The 18,034-nt window shown below is 38.9% G+C and overlaps 1 protein-coding gene across 1 annotated transcript in view; it reads right to left on the bottom strand.

The window, feature by feature from the left end:
- RNF17 (ring finger protein 17) overlaps positions 1–18,034 on the bottom strand; it is a gene marked incomplete at its 5' end in the record, with an annotated part of 96,872 nt that overhangs the window by 32,382 nt on the left and 46,456 nt on the right. The window contains 9 exons of the mRNA XM_008056623.2: positions 147–262; positions 1,872–1,962; positions 3,466–3,584; positions 3,743–3,893; positions 4,549–4,776; positions 5,786–5,906; positions 8,601–8,721; positions 10,586–10,701; positions 16,990–17,143. Of these exons, the coding sequence (XP_008054814.2) occupies positions 147–262; positions 1,872–1,962; positions 3,466–3,584; positions 3,743–3,893; positions 4,549–4,776; positions 5,786–5,906; positions 8,601–8,721; positions 10,586–10,701; positions 16,990–17,143 (1,217 nt within the window). The remainder of the gene's footprint in view (positions 1–146; positions 263–1,871; positions 1,963–3,465; positions 3,585–3,742; positions 3,894–4,548; positions 4,777–5,785; positions 5,907–8,600; positions 8,722–10,585; positions 10,702–16,989; positions 17,144–18,034) is intronic.

Here is an 18,034-nt window from a genome sequence, read left to right as displayed (position 1 = left end):
AGGGGCTGGCTTCTGAGCTGACTCCACAGGTTAGCACACAAACCTTTCAGAGCAAATGACATGCAGCTGAGGTCTGAAAGCACACACACAGAAAGATCTACACAGGCATCCAGCACAGACTGATGTAAAAATGTTTAGGTTTATACCTCCTTTCTCTCAAAGCCAAACCCTTTTTAATCAAATATTTAGAAACATCAACACGCTCTCCTTTTTCATCTCTGCAGAAGATTTTCACAGGTAGTGGCCACGTCGTGTTGTTTTCCTGCAGTGATTTAAGAGCAGAGTAAATATGAGGCAAAAAAATGCAAATGTATCAACAATGTACATTTTTCTAAGCAAGAAAAAGAATTTCCCAACTGAGTAAAGTTATATTGATATCTGCATATATCAGAGAGAAAACAGCAAGGGGCTGGGCTCGGTGGCTCAGTTTGTAATCCCAGCACTTTGGGAGGCTGGGGCAAGTGGATTGCCTGAGCCAGCAGGTTTGAGACCAGCCCGGGCAACTTGGCGAGAACCTGTCTCTGCAATACATAAAAAATTAGCCAGGCTTGGTAGCACATGACTGTAGTTCTGGCTACTTGGAAGGCTGAGGCGGAAGGACTGCAGGAGGCGAGCAGGCCAACGCTGGGGTGGCCGTGAGTGTGCCACCGCATTCCAGCCTGGGCGACAGAGTGAGACTCTGACCTCCCCCCCAAAAAGAGAAAGAAAACAGCATGGAAGAGAGTCAACAGGAACCAGCTTTTTGTGTGTGTAAAATATACCAGAAAGACCCCCACTGTCAAGGTAAAGTTTACCAAAAACAAAATAAGAAGCAAACCCAAAATTTTATTTTCAATCCCACAGTGGTGAGGTAGAGAACACACCACCAGTTAAGTTTCTCTATTTCCCTAAACTCTCTGCAAATTACAAAATCAAAATATATTTTCCAAGCGTGCCTTTTTTCCCCTACAAAAAGCAAAAGAACTACAGAGTATACATTCTGTTTCATATGAAAATTATAAAAATGAAGAAAATTCATACAGAAAGGACAAAGTAACATTAAAATTCAATTCTACAAGAAAATTCAAATCATTAATGAAATAAAATGTGTGTAAATTAGAAAAAAGTAAAGAAAACAAAGAATATTTACCTCTTAGCTGCTTTTATATCACAGGACAATAATTTTTTAAATGTTCTGAAAATACATGCCTCTTTTCAAATCCACCCACACACAAACTTTGGGACACGCAGTTAATATGATTTAACTAGAAACTAATCTTCCAGTTTAGCAAAAGAATACCAATTGGCTTTAGAAATAAACTCTAGCATACACGTTATATTTTTAACAAATTACAAACTCAAGAATATTACTCTAAAGGTTGGGTGCGGTGGCTCATGCCTGTTATCTCAGCACTTTGGGAAGCTGAGCTGGGAGGATTGCTTGAGTCAGTCCAGAAGTTTGAGACCAGCCCAGGCAACATAGTGAGACGTCATCTCTACAAAAAAATTAAAAAATGAGCTGAATGTGCTGGTGCACCTGTAGTCCCAGCTGCTCAGAAGGCTGAGGTGGAAGGATAACCTAAGCCCAGGAGGTCAAGGTTGTGGTGAGCTGTGACTGCACCACTGCATTTCAGCCTGGGCAACAGAGTGAGACTCCGACTGAAAAAAAAAGAATATTACTTTAGAAATATTTTCACTCATTCATATAATCATTTGTGGTACATCTATTATTGAACAGGTATTATACCTTGAAATAAACCAATAAAATATGCAACAAAATCCAAATCATTTGCTGTTACTTTTTCAACAAAAAAGAACATAAATGCAATAGATGGAAACACCAGTGGAAATATCAGTACCTATATATTGTAACTTGTGACTGCACTGCCCACCTGTATCATTACAGATGCGATGGCTCCAGTCAGGTACAATGAAAGACAGTCACAAGCTGTTGCTGTCCACTTGTCACTCCCACCAGTTGGTCTAAGACAAAATGACAACTTGCTTTATGACCAATAGCATGGGATAGTGAAATATACAAGAAACATTACATATACACACACTCATAGTATCAGCCACCAAAATATGTAGTGAGAGCTCAACATGGATTTATTTTATTATTTTCACAATTTTCCTCTCCATTTTTCATAGCCACTGTTCATCACTTTATTCTAATTAGGGCTTATATTACATGCTAACTTATTGATGTATATTTGTTCTGCAGCTACAATGAGGACCCCTAGAAAGTAGGTATGTTATAAGTACTTTTGAGTCATTGTACATGTTTAACACATCAATTAGATACACACTCACTGTGTTATGTCCTCATCATATTCCCTAATGTCTCAAATAGCGTGCCCTGAGTCCTCCCCACAAATGCTGGTACCATCAGGGTCCTGGTTCCTGGTGTGCCAAATCTGCTCATATCTAGGGGCTCCTAGGGGTGACTTGTCACCTACTTTTGTTGTATATATTGACCGTGTAGTCTTTAGTTTTGCTGTTCAAGTTGCTCTGTTTTTGTAGTGGAATTCTGGGTTAGGCATGGTGGCTCACGCCTGTAATTCCAGTTCTTTGTGAGGCCAAGCTGGAAGGATTGCAAAACCCAACTCCACAAAAACAAACAAAAAACAAAAAAAGATTCTTCCATTTTCCCACAATTCTCTACAATTCATTCTTTTTGGTAATTTACATTTTTTAGCTTTCCATGCAATTCTAAATTTGTGAAATAAAAAAGAACATAAATGCAATAGATGGAAACACCAGTGGAAATATCAGTACCTATATATTGTAACTTGTGACTGCACTGCCCACCTGTATCATTACAGATGCGATGGCTCCAGTCAGGTACAATGAAAGACAGCCTTTGTTGTTTCTCAAAGTTTTTTATATTCAACAGTTTGTATTCTATCTAGATACCTTTCATACTCACCTATCTCTATTTCTTAATGCCACTAAATTTATGTGTTCCAAATTTTTATCTTTCCTTCTTCTTAAAACCCTAGTATAACTAGATTTTAGGAAAATTTCACAGCACCTTAGCAAAATTAAAACTGACACAAAGCCAGGCTCAGTGGCTCAGTCCGTAATCCTAGCACTTTGGGAGGCCGAGGCAAGTGGATTGCCTGAGCCCGTGGGCTCGAGACCAGCCCGGGCAACTTGGCGAGACCTCGTCTCTAAAATAAATTAAAAAAAATTAGCCGGGCTAATTGTAATAGCGCACGCCTGTAGTTCCAGCTACTTGGAAGGCTGAGGCGAAAGGATCGCCAGAGCCCAGCAGGTTGATGCTGGGGTGCCCATGAGCATACCACTGCTCTCCAGTCTGGGCGATGGAGTGAGACTCCAACTAAAAAAAAAAACAAAACAAAAAACCTAAAAATAAATAAACAAATAAATAAAAAATAAAAATAAAAAAACTGTCACAAACCCATCCAAAATATTTAAAATAATTATATTCAATAATGAGAATATTGCTCAACTAAAAACTACCTGATGTCAACAAGAGAGCATTCCAATGATAGTCTTCCCATTGTCTTTAGATTTTCTTGAAGTTCTCTTAAACAGTCAATATTCACTACTAGTTCAACACCCACATCATACAGCAAGACCTAAAAAAACAGTAACTTTAAGTCTAGGGAAAGACAACACTTAAAATTTTTTTCTTTTTGCAAACTGAAAATCATAATAAAAACTGGGTAAAATAACTCTAGAAAAAAATACAAACTACATTCACCTTCACAATGATATTTTTAATTCTGCAATTTACCTCTACCAGTGTATCTGTAACCATTTTGATGATCTGGCCTCTTCGCCACTGATTTTTATCTCGGATCTTAACAGCACAGTGCATATCAGTTTCCCACTTAATAGGTTCCCATTTTGAGTTTTCATAAGCAGCGATCATCTTTTCTTCCAAACTATATGAAGATAAATAATATTTAACTTTCCACACTCTTTCTTATGATAAACAATTCACTGATCACATATTTTCTACTATCCCCTTTGCTCGTGCCACTTCAGCCACCTGGACACCTTATTTATTCCTTGAAAGTACCACACAAATCTCCATCTTAGCCTCTGACCTAGCTCTTCCCTCTGCCTGAGGTTCCCCTCCCTCAAGCACTCACGTGCTAAATCCCTCTCCTCTTTCAGGGCCTGTTTCAAGTGTCACTATGGCTATGCCACTCTGGCCCTCCTAAAATTGCCTTCCTTCTCCAAAGATTTATTTTTTCCCTATTGCACTTAGCATCAGCCACTCTAAACATGCTATCTGTTCACTGTCTCTCCCTCTACTAGAACTTAGCAAAGACTTGTCTGTGTTTTGGCCACTATACTGCCAACACCTAGAATACTGACTATAGTATGGTAGGTGTTCGGTAAGTATTTGTGGAATGAATAAATTCTAAATACAGTGAAAATAAACAAGAGGACACTCTTATTCATAACTTCCAACTAGTTTAGAGATTAGTTAAAATAATCTGGCTTTTAAAATTCTACATTTATGACTTTGAGATCCTTGAAACAAAAATATAGAAAGAATAAAATGTGCAATGTTTTCCTTATATATCATACCTATTAAGTAAGTTTTCTGTTAATAACCACTGGACATAAATCTTCTCAGGAGATATTACATTACAGATATGCACAGGCAGTTCCTTATTATAAAGTGTCTGGAAATTCTCATTAGATACAGTTTTTGCAGACATAAGTGTTAAGTTGTTTACTTCGTATGAAATAATTTCTTCTGGAGAAGGATCCCATACTTCAATATTATTTTTAGAATGATCTTTGGGGGTATATCTGAAAAATAATGAAAGTTAACAAAAAAGAGTAGTATACAAAATATTTACATTTGTAGTTGCTCAGGTCTATAGCTTGAGTGTGATGATAGTTACATGACTCTATATGTTTGTCAACATTCATTTAACTGTGCACCTAAAAAGGGTTCATTTTTTTTTTTTTACCATATATAAGTTATACCTCAATAACCCTGACTTTAAAAAGATTGTCAACACAGTTTGAATGTTTACTCTCATTTCTTTCCCTCCCTCTCCTGCAACTAGCTCTTCATGTAGTGCATGCAGAGAAGATGTCCACAGACGGCTCATACTATAGGAGTCCACAGGAGCCACTGTTTCTCTGGCTTACGGCGGCAGCATGTGTGGGTGCTACCCACGTACTGGCTTTCTTGAAGACTATGCGGGGGAATTATTCAGAAGACTTCCAGGGGCCACCCCCAATGCATAAGCCCTACTATAGAAGAATTCCTTGTCTTGATCTCAGAACAGCCTGCCTGTCCCCACTCCACTCTGCTCTTGGGTCACCCCAACCACCAGCCTGTTCTGGGTATCAGTACAGTGGTTCAAGTCTGTACCTATTCAAAATATTCACTTGAACCCAGAAAAATTCACATTTCTACAAATGGGAATCTAGACTGCCTGACTACCATGCTTATTATCTATCCTGACATTTCTCTTGCCAGCTTCCTTCTCACCCAGGCATGGGGGCACCAAAACAGATGTTCCCTTAGAAATAAGATGCCAGTCTTCTTTTCTTAGAAGTGCCCTTCATCTCTAGAAGCCTTTCTCTCAGTTTCCGGGTTCCTTAGAGATGGAGGGAAAAGCCACTCTACTCCTCATTAGACTAATGACTCTAATTATTTTCATTATTTTTCCTGACCCAGGAACAAGGAAAATTCCCAGGTCTACAGCATAAGCAGATATGTAGTGGGGAGTAATATGCCAATTTCCCTTCTTTCAATTAAAATGTTACATGTGAACTAAAAGTGAAGGTTTATATGTCTACTTACCCGACTTCATAAGATGCTAGGCCCTCTTTGACTAGCTGGTCATTAATACTAATAGCAGTGATTCCAGGAGCACCACAGGAATCAAAAAGTTCAACTGAGAGCACATTATCTTCCAGAATTTCTGTAAAACCATTAAGACTAGTTTGGAGGAAGAAGCAGATATGTTGCAAAATACATTAAATAAGGCTACAATTTAAAAATTGTAGCTACTTGGGAGGCTATGGCAGAAGGATTGCTTGAGCCCAGGAGTTTAAGGCTGCAGTGAGCTATAATTACACCACTGTACTCCAGCCTGGGTGAAAGAGTAAGATCCCATCTCCAAAAAAAAAAATAAAAGAAAATTAAATAAAATTGGAAATCTAATTCATTTTGCAGATATGAGATTTCTTGCTGAATAACATCATAGTCTCCCCTAGGACTTAAAGTATCATTTTGCAGATATAAATAAATTCTCAATATTATCTACAGCATACACAAATTAGTGAACATTTTATTTTAGGTTATTGTATGCTGTTTGTTCTAGACTGAATCAAAATAAATTTAAAGCTTTTAGAGTAAAAATAGATAAATTAACATATGTTTATTGAAGAAGTGGAATTCAACCAAGTTCCAGGAGGACAAATGTGAATGAAAGTTAGTTCAGGCCACTGACTATCTGTAAAGGCTTATGGCTTTTACAGAAATGGCACAGAGCTTAAAACAACAAACACTCAGTCTAGAACCCCAATTAATAGGAATTTTTTCCTGTTCTCATGTTTTTTAAGGCAAACCATCTAACCTTTAGCTCTTTTGTTTATCAGATCTATTTCTTAAACTAGACTGGGAGTTAACTTAGGACAAAGTTTATATCTCTTGTCTATTTACTTATATATGGTATATGTATACTTGCTTAGTATCTGAATACATGATAAAGAGAGGATTTTTTTTAAAGAAAACATCTCTTAAATATTCACTGAGATCAGTGTATACCTATACCTTTCCAAAACAGTAGCTGGTAGCTGCTATTCAGAATGATGATTATACATAAAAAGATAACCATTAATAGCAGTAACAGTCTATAACACCCAGTTATAAGAACACATATTATAAAGCTTTTTTTTCAGGAGTTGAAGAACTCATTTGCGGCTACTTTTCAATGGCCCAAATAAATTATCTAGAAACAAAAGGCTTTAGATTAATAAATGTTGATCTCCCTGCTTTTCCATCTCTTGTGTGAACTTCAGTTATGTGGTTTCTTGAAGTTCTTTATTACAACAGGGCCAGTCCCTGTGTTCTGCACACCTTCATCACCCTCCCTACACTATTCTCCATCCAAAAGAAGTAGAGTGGCGCTCCCATTCATCTGCAGTCCTTCACTCTGTTGTGAAGGTCCTGAACTCTCAACCTTACCGCAGTAAGGGGATAGGGAAAGGCAGCTCTGGTTGGGCGGGGCCTCTGGCACACCTCACTTCAACTCATCTAGGTTAATAACTGTGGTACAACTAGGTTTAGATGTTACTGATGTAACAAATCACTAAGTGAGAAAGAGAGAAGACGATTACAAGCATGTAATCTTGGGTCTTGAGGGGCTGTCCACAGAAGCATATCCAAGGGAGGTGCTGAGAACCAGCAGAACACGATGCCAAAAGAAAAGCTGGAAAGCAGTCACAGAGGCCAAAGTGGCGACTGACTAAAATGGCTGTACTTCGCGCTTCATCTGAGAAGCCAGACATAACATTCCATAGAATAGTATGCAATTTGTATAATCACATTCCTTTTTCATGACACTTTCTTCAGAACTTCTTGTTTCAAAGTGAGTAAGTCATCAGAGATACACTATCATTTTTAGGTTGTGACTTTGTTCATGTCTAATCAATTTCCTCATGGAAAACAGACTAATAATCTCATGATGGTTGGGTTCATTCAATGACAGTGTGATAAAAGTGAAAAAAAAAACGACCTTTGGAAGTCCTATATCAACACTAAACGTGGGCTTATGTATCCTGCACTAGTACTCATTCAGTCCACCACAGCCAGTGCTTGCTATAGCGTTGGAACAGGTCAAAATATCAAATAAACACCAGATTCCCAACTCCTCTATCCAAAACTCATACTTCAGAATTCAGAATTCTTCCAATTGAGAAAAGTTACATGATATGCATCATATGTGCAATGCCCCAGCAGAGACTGAGCAGCAGCTCACAAACACACATCGTCGTCTCAAAGTGGGATATACTACTATTCACCCTGAAGGAGGTAAAGACTATATGTAACCTCATACCGATTCAGGACAGACTTTGCTCTTATATTTTTGATTTTCAGAATTTGTTATATTACAAAATCATGGACTGTGCTTTTGGACCCTATTTCAAAAAAGGAATAACTTTTTCCAAAATCTGCTAAGAGCCTACAGTTAATTCAGCTAAGCCAAATAAAACAAAAAACAACAAACAAAATCTCTTTACCGATCACATCCCACCTCACCTTACTTTTCTGGAAGTTAATCCCTAGCATCCACTACATTAAGGACAGGGAAGGAAATCCAGTAAAATGCAAACAAATAAAAGCAGCTAATTCCTACCTGTAGGGCCTTTCATGGGGCCATGTCAAGCGTGACTTGATTTTTTATGGAAATTTTTGTCCCATGTGCTGACTTTGGACTCTAGAGTCTACAGAAGATATAATTCCATTGTACCTAATTCTCAACAAATCTTATCTTTTACTGCTACTGATGGCACCTTGAATGTATCCTAAGATTTGACAAATGTTACATAATCATACTATTCTTATTTAAAATTATGTGATTACATAACAAGTAAAAACAAAACGGTCTTACTGATAACCGAACATGTTATAAATTTATCTTGAGTCTTTTCTTCAAATTTTTCTTTAGCCTCTTTTGACCACTGCATTGTCCTTTCACGTGGCTCAATATGGGCCAGCTTACATTTAATTGCCTGTGTCAAACAAAAATTGCACCATTAAAAAAATAAGCTTAATTTCTAGTTACTTTAGGATTAAAGTTTTATGTAAGTCTGTACAAAACTAATCTTTTAACCGGGCACAGTGTCTCATGCTTGTAATCCCAGCAATTTGAGAGGCGGAGGTGAGAAGATTGCCTGAGCCCAGGCATTCAAGACCAGTCTGGGCAACTTGGTGAGAGCACGACTCTACAATAAATCAAACAATTTGCTGGGCATGGTGGTGTGTGCCTGTAGTTCCAGCTACTTGGAAGACTGAGGAGGAAGGATCGCCTGAGCACAAGCAAGTCGAGGCTACAGTGGCCGTGAGCGTGCCACTGCACTCCAGCCTGGGCAACAGAGTGAAACTCTGGCTCAAAAAAATCCAAAAAACCCCCCTAACCTTTCTGCTTGAATTTTATACGTATTTAGAAAGAAATGTGTGAAAATGTCTACAAAAGTACTTTATAAATACAAATAATTAGAATCAACAGAGTGTTTGGCTGAATGAATTGTTGCACATTTATATACTGGAATAACAAGCACTCACTAAGCTATATTAACAGACACAATACGTTAATTGTGAAAAGCACGTTATAGGGCTATTTATAGGCTGTTCCTATAATTGTTAAAAACACAGAAGAATTGTGGAAGTGTATATGCCAAAAACACTGAACAATGATTCTGAATTATTCCCTTCTTTTTGCTCATCTATATTTTTAAGTTTTTTCTATACTACACATTTCTTTTTTTTTTTTGAGTTGGAGTCTCACTCTATTGCCCAGACTGGAGTGCAGTGGCCGCTCCGGACACCGCAGCCTCGAGCTGCTGGGCTCTGGCGATCCTTCCGCCTCAGCCTTCCAAGTAGCTGGAACTTCAGGCATGCGCTACCACGCCCAGCTAATTTTATTTTTTTTTTGAGTTGGAGTCTCACTCTGTCGCCCAGACTGGAGTGCAGTGGCCGCTCCCGGCCACCGCAGCCTCGACCTGCTGGGCTCTGGTGATCCTTTCGCCTCAGCCTTCCAAGTAGCCGGAATTACAGGCATGCGCTACCACGCCTGGCTGATTTTTTGATTTATTGTAGACGAGGTTGCGCTGCCCAGGCGGGTCTTGAACCCGCGGGCTCATCGCAATCCACTCACCTCAGCCTCCCAAAGGCGCGGGATTACAGGCTGAGCCACTGAGCCCGGCTTAATTTTTTGATTTATTGTAGAGATGAGGTCTCGCCAAGTGGCCCAGGCGGGTCTCGAACCCGCAGGCTCAGGCAATCCACTCACCTCAGCCTCCCAAGGCGCAGGATTACAGGCTGAGCCACCGAGCCCAGCTTACACATTTCTTAAAGTAAAAAATGTAGCTTAATCAATACCACAGGAGTATATAAATTAGGAAATAAAGTCTCTTCTTGCTGTCCTCTCCAGAGATAAGCAAGGTAAAGTTCTCTACAGATCCTCTCCATCTTTTCTATTGTACACATATATTATAGATACTTAGACATAAATGGGATCCCAGTAAAAGTACTTCTGAGATGAGCTTTTTTCACTCGATATACCATGAACATGAAACTCTGACTACAATTTACAATATCTCAAAATGATATATTCAAAGCTGCAGGTCAGTAAGTACTTATTAAGACACAAATATACAAATATTAGTAATGCTTATAATTAATCCTTATTTGTCAAGATATACATTATTTCTTCAACAGTAACCCTAGCAACATTTGTCTATGGTTCATGTATCAGAAACTATTTACAGACAAAAATGGTGGTTAACAGAACATTTCTATAGTGAAAATAACTTCTAAAAATATTTCTATATTTGTGCTAATATTCTAACCCTAGGTTCATAATAGGTAGATTACCTTCTCTGGGGGATTCAGAAACTCATCCGTTATTTTACGCAGCTCTTTGAGTGTTATTTTTGCAGTATTACCAAAATCCACATATTTAACTTCAACTTCCTGATGTCCACACAATCCTTGAACAATTATGAAATTAGAAATCACAAACTTGGAAAGGAAACAGAGAATTTTTTTTTTTTTTAGTTGAGTCTCACTCTGTCGCCCAGACAGGAGTGCAGGGGCTGCTCCTGGCCACCGCAGCCTCGACCTGCTGGGCTCCGGCGATCCTTCTGCCTCAGCCTTCCAAGTAGCTGGAACTACAGGCGCACGCTACCACACCCGGCTCATTTTTTGATTTATTGTAGAGATGAGGTCTCGCCAACTTACCCAGGCGGGTCTCGAACCCACGGGCTCAGGCAATCCACTCACTTCAGCCTCCCAAAGCGCTGGGATTACAGACTGAGCCACCGAGCCCGGCTAAAACAGAGAATTATTTAGCAAAATTTAGATTTATCTACAGTCAACTAGATTAGAATACTTTTCAGTGTACAATATTTTATTTATTTATTTACTTATTTATTTTTTGAGTTGGAGTCTCATTTTGTCACCCAGGCTAGAGGGCTGTGCCATGTGTCCAGCCACTGCAGACTTGACCCGCTGGACTCAGGTGATCCTTCCACCTCAGCCTTCCAAGTAGCTGGAACTACAGGCACACGCCACAATGCCTGGCTAATTTTTGATTTATTGTAGAGATGAGGTCTCGCCAAGTTGTCCAGGCTGGTCTTGAACCCAAGGGCTCAGGCAATCCTCTCACCTCGGCCTCTCAAAGTACAAGATTAGAGGCGTGAGCCACTATACCCAGCCACAAACAATGTTTTCTAAAGTATAAAAAAATTTTTTCTAATTATGTGAACCTCAAAAATTCATCCATAATGCAGACTTGGAAGAATGAGAAACTAGCATTTTTAAGATAGTCAAAGAACAACCAAAATCAGGGTAATAAAAATCTATCATATGGTAGGTGGTATGACTTAGAAGTTAAGCATTGAGGCCAGCTCGTTTACTCAGTCTATAATCCCAGCACTTTGGGAGGCCGAGGCAAACGGATTGCCTGAGCCTGCAGGTTCGAGACCAGCACAGACAACGTGGCAAGACCTCGTATCTACAATAAATCAAAAAAAATTAGCTGGGTGTGGTAGTGCGCACTTGTCCTTCTGGCTACTTGGAAGGTTGAGGCGGAAGGATCGCTGGAGTCCAGCAGGTCAAGGTTGTGGTGGCCTGGAACGTGCCACTGCACTCCAGCCTGGGCGACAGAGTGAGATTCCAACTCAAACAAAAAACAAACAAACAAAAAAAGAAGTTAAGCATTGAATCAGACTAGGTTAAAACTCTAGCTTGGTCACTAAAATGCCATGTGACCAAAGCAAGCAAATTAACGTCTCTAAGATACTACCATGAGCAAGTTACTTTTTCTCCTAAGCCTCTTTATTTCATCTGTGAAACGGGTATACCAATAGAATCTAATCTCATAAGATGTTTTTGGAGGATTCACCTATTTAAAAAGCATGAGGCACAAAGCATTTAATAAATGTTCAATGTTAGACAACAGAGGTGATTAAACAGGCAAAAGATTCAATAATCAAACTAAAGATTTATTCATATTACATCAGTGAAATTTTGAAAAAAAATATTATTAATATATTTTGGGGATATTGTGAAGAATAAGTAGAGACAGACCTCTATGTCAGTCTATCCTCTATACTTTAAAGAAATCTCTGGAAGATTCACATAGAAGTTCTAATAAAGACTTATCACACACTAGCCTTTTTTGAAAGTACTCAAGCAGCCGGGCTTGGTGGCTCAGCCTGTAATCTCGTACTTTGGGAGGCTGAGGTGAGTGAAATGCTTGAGCCCGCGAGTTCGAGACTCGCCTGGGCAACTTGGCGAGACCTCATCTCTACAATAAATAAAAAAAAAAATAGCCGGGCGCGGTAGTGTACACCTGTAGTTCCAGCTACTTGGAAGGCTGAGGCGGAAGGATCGCCGGAGCCCAGCAGGTGGAGGCTGTGGGGGCCGGGAGCGGCCACTGCACTCCAGTCTGGTCGACAGAGTGAGACTCCAACTCAAACAAAAAAAAAAGAAAGTACTCAAAATACATGGTCCACTTTAGTCTTTCCCAGCACACCTATGTACAGTGTTATAAAACGTGTTATCATTTTCAAATTTAAAGGTGAATATAGCATACATCATTTCAACATGAGAAAACCCAGCATGCTCTCTCCACAGGCATGAAAACCAGCAGCCCAGCAGTAGCATCAGATGACACTTCAGGCAACACAGGCCCCAAAGCAGCTGTCTGTAGTAACTGAGAAGATTCGTGTTGGTATGGGGATGAGGCCAGAAGATGGGGAGCCCTGCTAACTCCTGTTGGAAATTCCCTGCTGGAAGGATATTCCCAGTGTTACCAGTGCCACTGGATTCCTATTCTGCCCCAAGTCTCTGAATGGAGATACAATTTTAAACAAACATATGGGACACAGGATGGACTCTAAAGAATGTCCTTGATTCAAATTATCAACATATATGGAGCAGAGTAGGAGACATGGGAGGTCTCAAATTTTCCATTTATCTTCTCTTGAGAAAACTATTAAAAAACTGCTTCACACACAAAAAGGAGTAACCTGAAGAGAGAACAAGGGATCTAATACTGGAGAACAATGGCAAGTATGACCAAGTAAAATAAATTCCCAGAATAAATATGTAGTAAGCTGAGAGAGAAAGTTATCCAACCGGAGAAGACAGGAAGATGTATCTGTGGTTTAAAAAAAAAAAAAAATCAATGCCTGAGTTCAGCAGGTTGAGGCTGCGGTGGGCCGTAAGCACATCATTGCACTCCAGCCTGGCCAACAGTGAGATTCAGACTAAAAAAAAAAAAATCTAACTAAGATTATTTGAAAAGTCTAATTATGTGGAAAACTGTTTTTGGACTATTAAAAAACATAGCCATAAATTAAATGAAAAATAAAGCAAGTGAAAATGGACACAATTATGAACTCAGAATTAGACAAAGTATACTTCATGGCTCTATTTACATAGAATATGAATTTAACTAAAACCTGTGATACAACCATAATGGGAGAGAAAGGGAGGACACAAGGGCTGTAGAGTCTTAAGACTGTTATTTAACAGAAAAGAACAGATAATATCTAAAACGGAAGCATCTCCAGAAGTATTACACATTATTAGAAGAAATAACAAGTAAATAGCAAAAGAAACAGCTGAAAGAATGAAAAGTAATTGCCTTTGAGGATGGGAGTAGAGTGTCTTTTAGCATTACTTAACTTTTTTTTTTTTGAGTTGGAGTTGCACTCTGTCGCCCAGGCTAAAGTGCAGTGGCACACTCACGGCCACTGAAGCCTTGACCTGCTAGGCTCAGGCGATCCTTCCACCTCAGTCTTCCAAGTAGCTGGAACTACAGGTGTGCACTATCACACCTGGCTAATTTTTTGATTTATTATAGAGACAAGGTCTCGCCAAGTTGTCCAGGCCGGTCTTTAATCCCTGGGCTCAGGCAATCTTCTTGCCTCGGCCGCCCAAAGTACTGGGATTACAGAGTTGAGCCACTGTGCCTGACCTCATTATTTAACGTTTAAATGGGGCAGACAGAAAACAAAGCTACTATTTACCAAACCAAGTATCATCTTCAAGGTGTAATTCAACTGGGCTGTGGAAGGCACAGGAAGACAGGCCAACTGAGTCATGTGGGCATTTCTATTAGCCACTCAAAGTCACCATGGAAACTGCACCTTCCTCAAATGTTAATACTGGACTATTTCAGGCCTTAGTGCTCACCAAATTTTCTTATCCAAATTTTAGGCATTTATTACCCTATTACCATTGATACTAAAGTTTGTTTTCGGACCTGGCTCTGGCATGATATCACTTAACAAATAAAGAAGGAAGGTATCTTACAGTCCCAGGAAGCTGTCGCCCAGACTCCAGAACCTTGTAAGACACTTATCTATCCTCTCTGAAGCCTGCCACATATAGAACTTAATTTACATATCAACAAACCTGGAATTTTCTGCTACTTTATCTCAGTAAAACATCCCCTCTACTGATTTCCAAAATTCCTTAGCTAGGAACTACATGTTACCAGTAAAGAAATCTTTTTTTTTTTTTTTTTTGGAGTTGGAATCTCACTCTGTCGCTGAGACTGGAGTGCAGTGGCTGCTCCTGGCCACTGCAGCCTCGACCTGCTGGACTCTGGTGATCCTTCCGCCTCAGCCTTCCAAGTAGCTGGAACTACCGGCGTACACTACCACACCCCTAATTTTTGATTTATTGTAGAGATGAGGTCTCGCCAAGTTGCCCAGGCGGGTCTCGAACACGCGGGCTCAAAAAGAAATCTTTAAATTTACCTATGACCTGCAAGCCCCCACTTGGAAATGTCCTTACTTCTTGGGCCAAAACAATGAAAATCTTACATGCATTGATTTATTGTTTCTTGTAACTTCTGCCTTCCTAAAATGTATATAACCAAGTCACCATTCAACCACAGTGGTCACACTTTCTCAGAACCTCCTGAGGATGGGTGTTTCCGAGCCTAAGATCTTAAGTTTGTTTCAGAATAAACCATTTTAAGATGGCTTGGCATCTTTGCATAAACAACCAAATGGCTAGTGTTTTTAAAGTCAATAATCCTCATTTGAAAAGTATTGCAAAGTCATAAAAAATACCCTTATTTGCTCCAAATATATTTATCAAAATATGGAGAGGTTTCTTTGTTGCTATGGTTTCAATGTTTTTGTCTCCTTCAAAATTCATCTTGAAACTTAATCCCTAATGCAGCAGCATGTAGGAGGTGATTGAGTCACAAGAACTCTGCCCTCATAAATGGGACTAGGTGCCCTTATAAAAGGTCTTGATGAAGAGTGTTTGCCCCCTTTTTTGCCTTTCCACCCTGTGAGGACACAGCATTTGTTCTTTCTAGAGGATACTGAAACAAGACATCATCTTGAAAACAGAGACCAATAAGCCCTCAATAAACCAGTGCCTTTATCTTAGACTCCCCAGCCTCAAGAATTATGAGAAATAAATTTCTATTTTTTATAAATTATCCACTCTGTGGTATTTTGTTATGTTAGCACAAAATGACTAAGACATTCATGAGAACCACAGTTGAAAACTCTTTAGCTAGTTCAAGTTGCTAACCACTAACAAAATTAAAATCAATGATGACAAATAAAGGATAGAAAACTTAAGCTGAAAGAATAAACAGTTTTAACACAAGATAAAGAACTGGTTATAAAGATCTTAGATTACCTTAGTAACAGAAAAACAACTTTAAACAGTGTCAAACTAAACTTTAAAAATTTAATAACAAGTACACATGTGCAAGCTAGAAAGCATGTACTAGCAATCCAACACAATGGATTAGGGCCAACAGTATATCTAATTTCTGAAATCACAAAAGCTTAGTGTGTACTTGTCCTTTCTTATCTCTTAGTCAATGGTGGGGGAATAATCATAAACTTTCCTATTCTTATTACTAGTTGCTCCATTTTCATGAATCTTCTGTCTCTAATCTCATGTTTAATTTCTCCCATTATTTCATAAGCTAAATTCAATTATTTAAAGAGGATATAGAAAAAGCAGAAAAAGATATTGAGAAAACTAGTGTTTGATAAATAATTCTCAGGAAAGAATAATATATTAAGTCAGAAAGGAAGTTGAGAGGGTACAAAAGAATTTATCTTTAATTTATACCTCGACAAGCAAAATAGCATGGGAGAGACACAAACGGTCAATATGAAGCTAGAGGTTACCAGTTTCTAAATCATGAATTTTTGCTGCTTTGTACTGCTTACCAGTTTTCCAGCCAGATTCCCAATGGTCAAGGTCTAGCCACGTCAAACAAAATCTCAGGAGTCAGAGGTTCACCTCTCAATCATTGCTAGTTTTTTGAAAGACAGATGACAGGGCCTGGTGTGGTAGCCTATAATCCCAACACTTTGGGAGGCCAAGGTAAAAGGATTGCCTGAGCCCATGGGGTAGAGACCAGCTTGGGCAACTTGGTGAGATCTCATCTCTACAATAAATCAAAAAATTAGCCAGGCATGGTGATGTGCACCTGTGGTGCCAGCTACTTGCTTGGAAGGCTAGGCAGAAGAATCACCTGAGCCCAGCAGGTTGAGACTGCAGTGGCTGTGAGCATGCCACTGCACTCCAGCCTGGGCGACAGAATGAGACTTCAACTCAAAAAAAAATAAACAAATAAAAATAAACAAAAAAATAAAAGACAGATGACAGAGTAAGTGGTAAGATCAAGTAATAGCACCTTTAAGATTTAACTTGTATAAACCCAAATGATATTAATTTTGAGGTATAACATTTCCCTATAAAAACAGCATGCATTTTCCTACCAGTGACTTTTGCTCGATACCAAACTCCATCTTCAAATTTAGCTACACAGGCTTGATCTTGAACTGGACAGAGGATTTCCAGATTTCCCCCTTCTTCACCTTTATAGAATTCCTCGATTGTCTTTAATATAAATAAAAATTCCAGACCCTCTATCTAAGAAATAAAGAGATAAAGCACTGTAGTTGTATAGAAACTTAAAATTTAAATGTTGAATGAACACAAGCAATGCTTATAAAATTATGAAATATTAAAGTTTGAATTAGACATAAATGTACCATTGTATGTTATATAATTTATTTTACAAATATTTTATTGCAGAAGCAGTATAGGAAATTAGCACAGACATAAAAATAAAATCACATTCTGCCAGATAACTTAGAGTACACTCCTCTAGTTCTTTTTCTATACACATGCACACAACCCCCTGCATACTTGTTTTTACCACAACTGGACCATACCACACACAACTTTTAAAAACTTCATTTTTCTATCATTTTTTCTATTTCAGTAAGTGTTCCTACTAGTATTTCTAGATCACATTTAGTTTTCTCTAACAGTCCAAACCAAATCCAATTCAGTATCACAAACTGCTTCTGGTTGTTACAATTCTTTTATAATCTAGAATAGTACTCTACTTCTAATGACCATGTCTTGTTGATGAGAGTCAGATATTTTTCTGTAGAATGCCCCCACACTTTATGAATTTATGTGATTATGTCCTCGTGCTGTCAGTTAGCCTATTCCTCCACTGAGTAGGGTCTATCCCCTGAATTTTCCAAAAGCTGAAAGTTATCCCTTTAAGGTCTGATGGATCCAAGCCAAACTTTTGTGCCTAAGCTGTATCATAGGTGATTTTGTACACTCAGGTTGCAACACATAAAGATGCAATACTGACTCACTATAAATATGCTGATTCATCTTCCAACTGCAGTGATGATTCTGACTTTCCCATTGTACACTTGCTTATGCCCCTATGGTCACCAAGTAATTCACGTGCTGCTACTTTGGTACTATATGAACATTGAGTTTCTTATCAACCAGTCC

This window comes from Carlito syrichta, unplaced genomic scaffold, assembly GCF_000164805.1.
Source record: "Carlito syrichta isolate Samal-C Ts95f unplaced genomic scaffold, Tarsius_syrichta-2.0.1 Scaffold302419, whole genome shotgun sequence".
Classification (NCBI taxonomy): domain Eukaryota; kingdom Metazoa; phylum Chordata; class Mammalia; order Primates; family Tarsiidae; genus Carlito; species Carlito syrichta.
The sequence above is the reverse complement of the archived record's forward strand: the minus strand, read 5'-3'. Positions and strand labels throughout refer to the sequence as shown.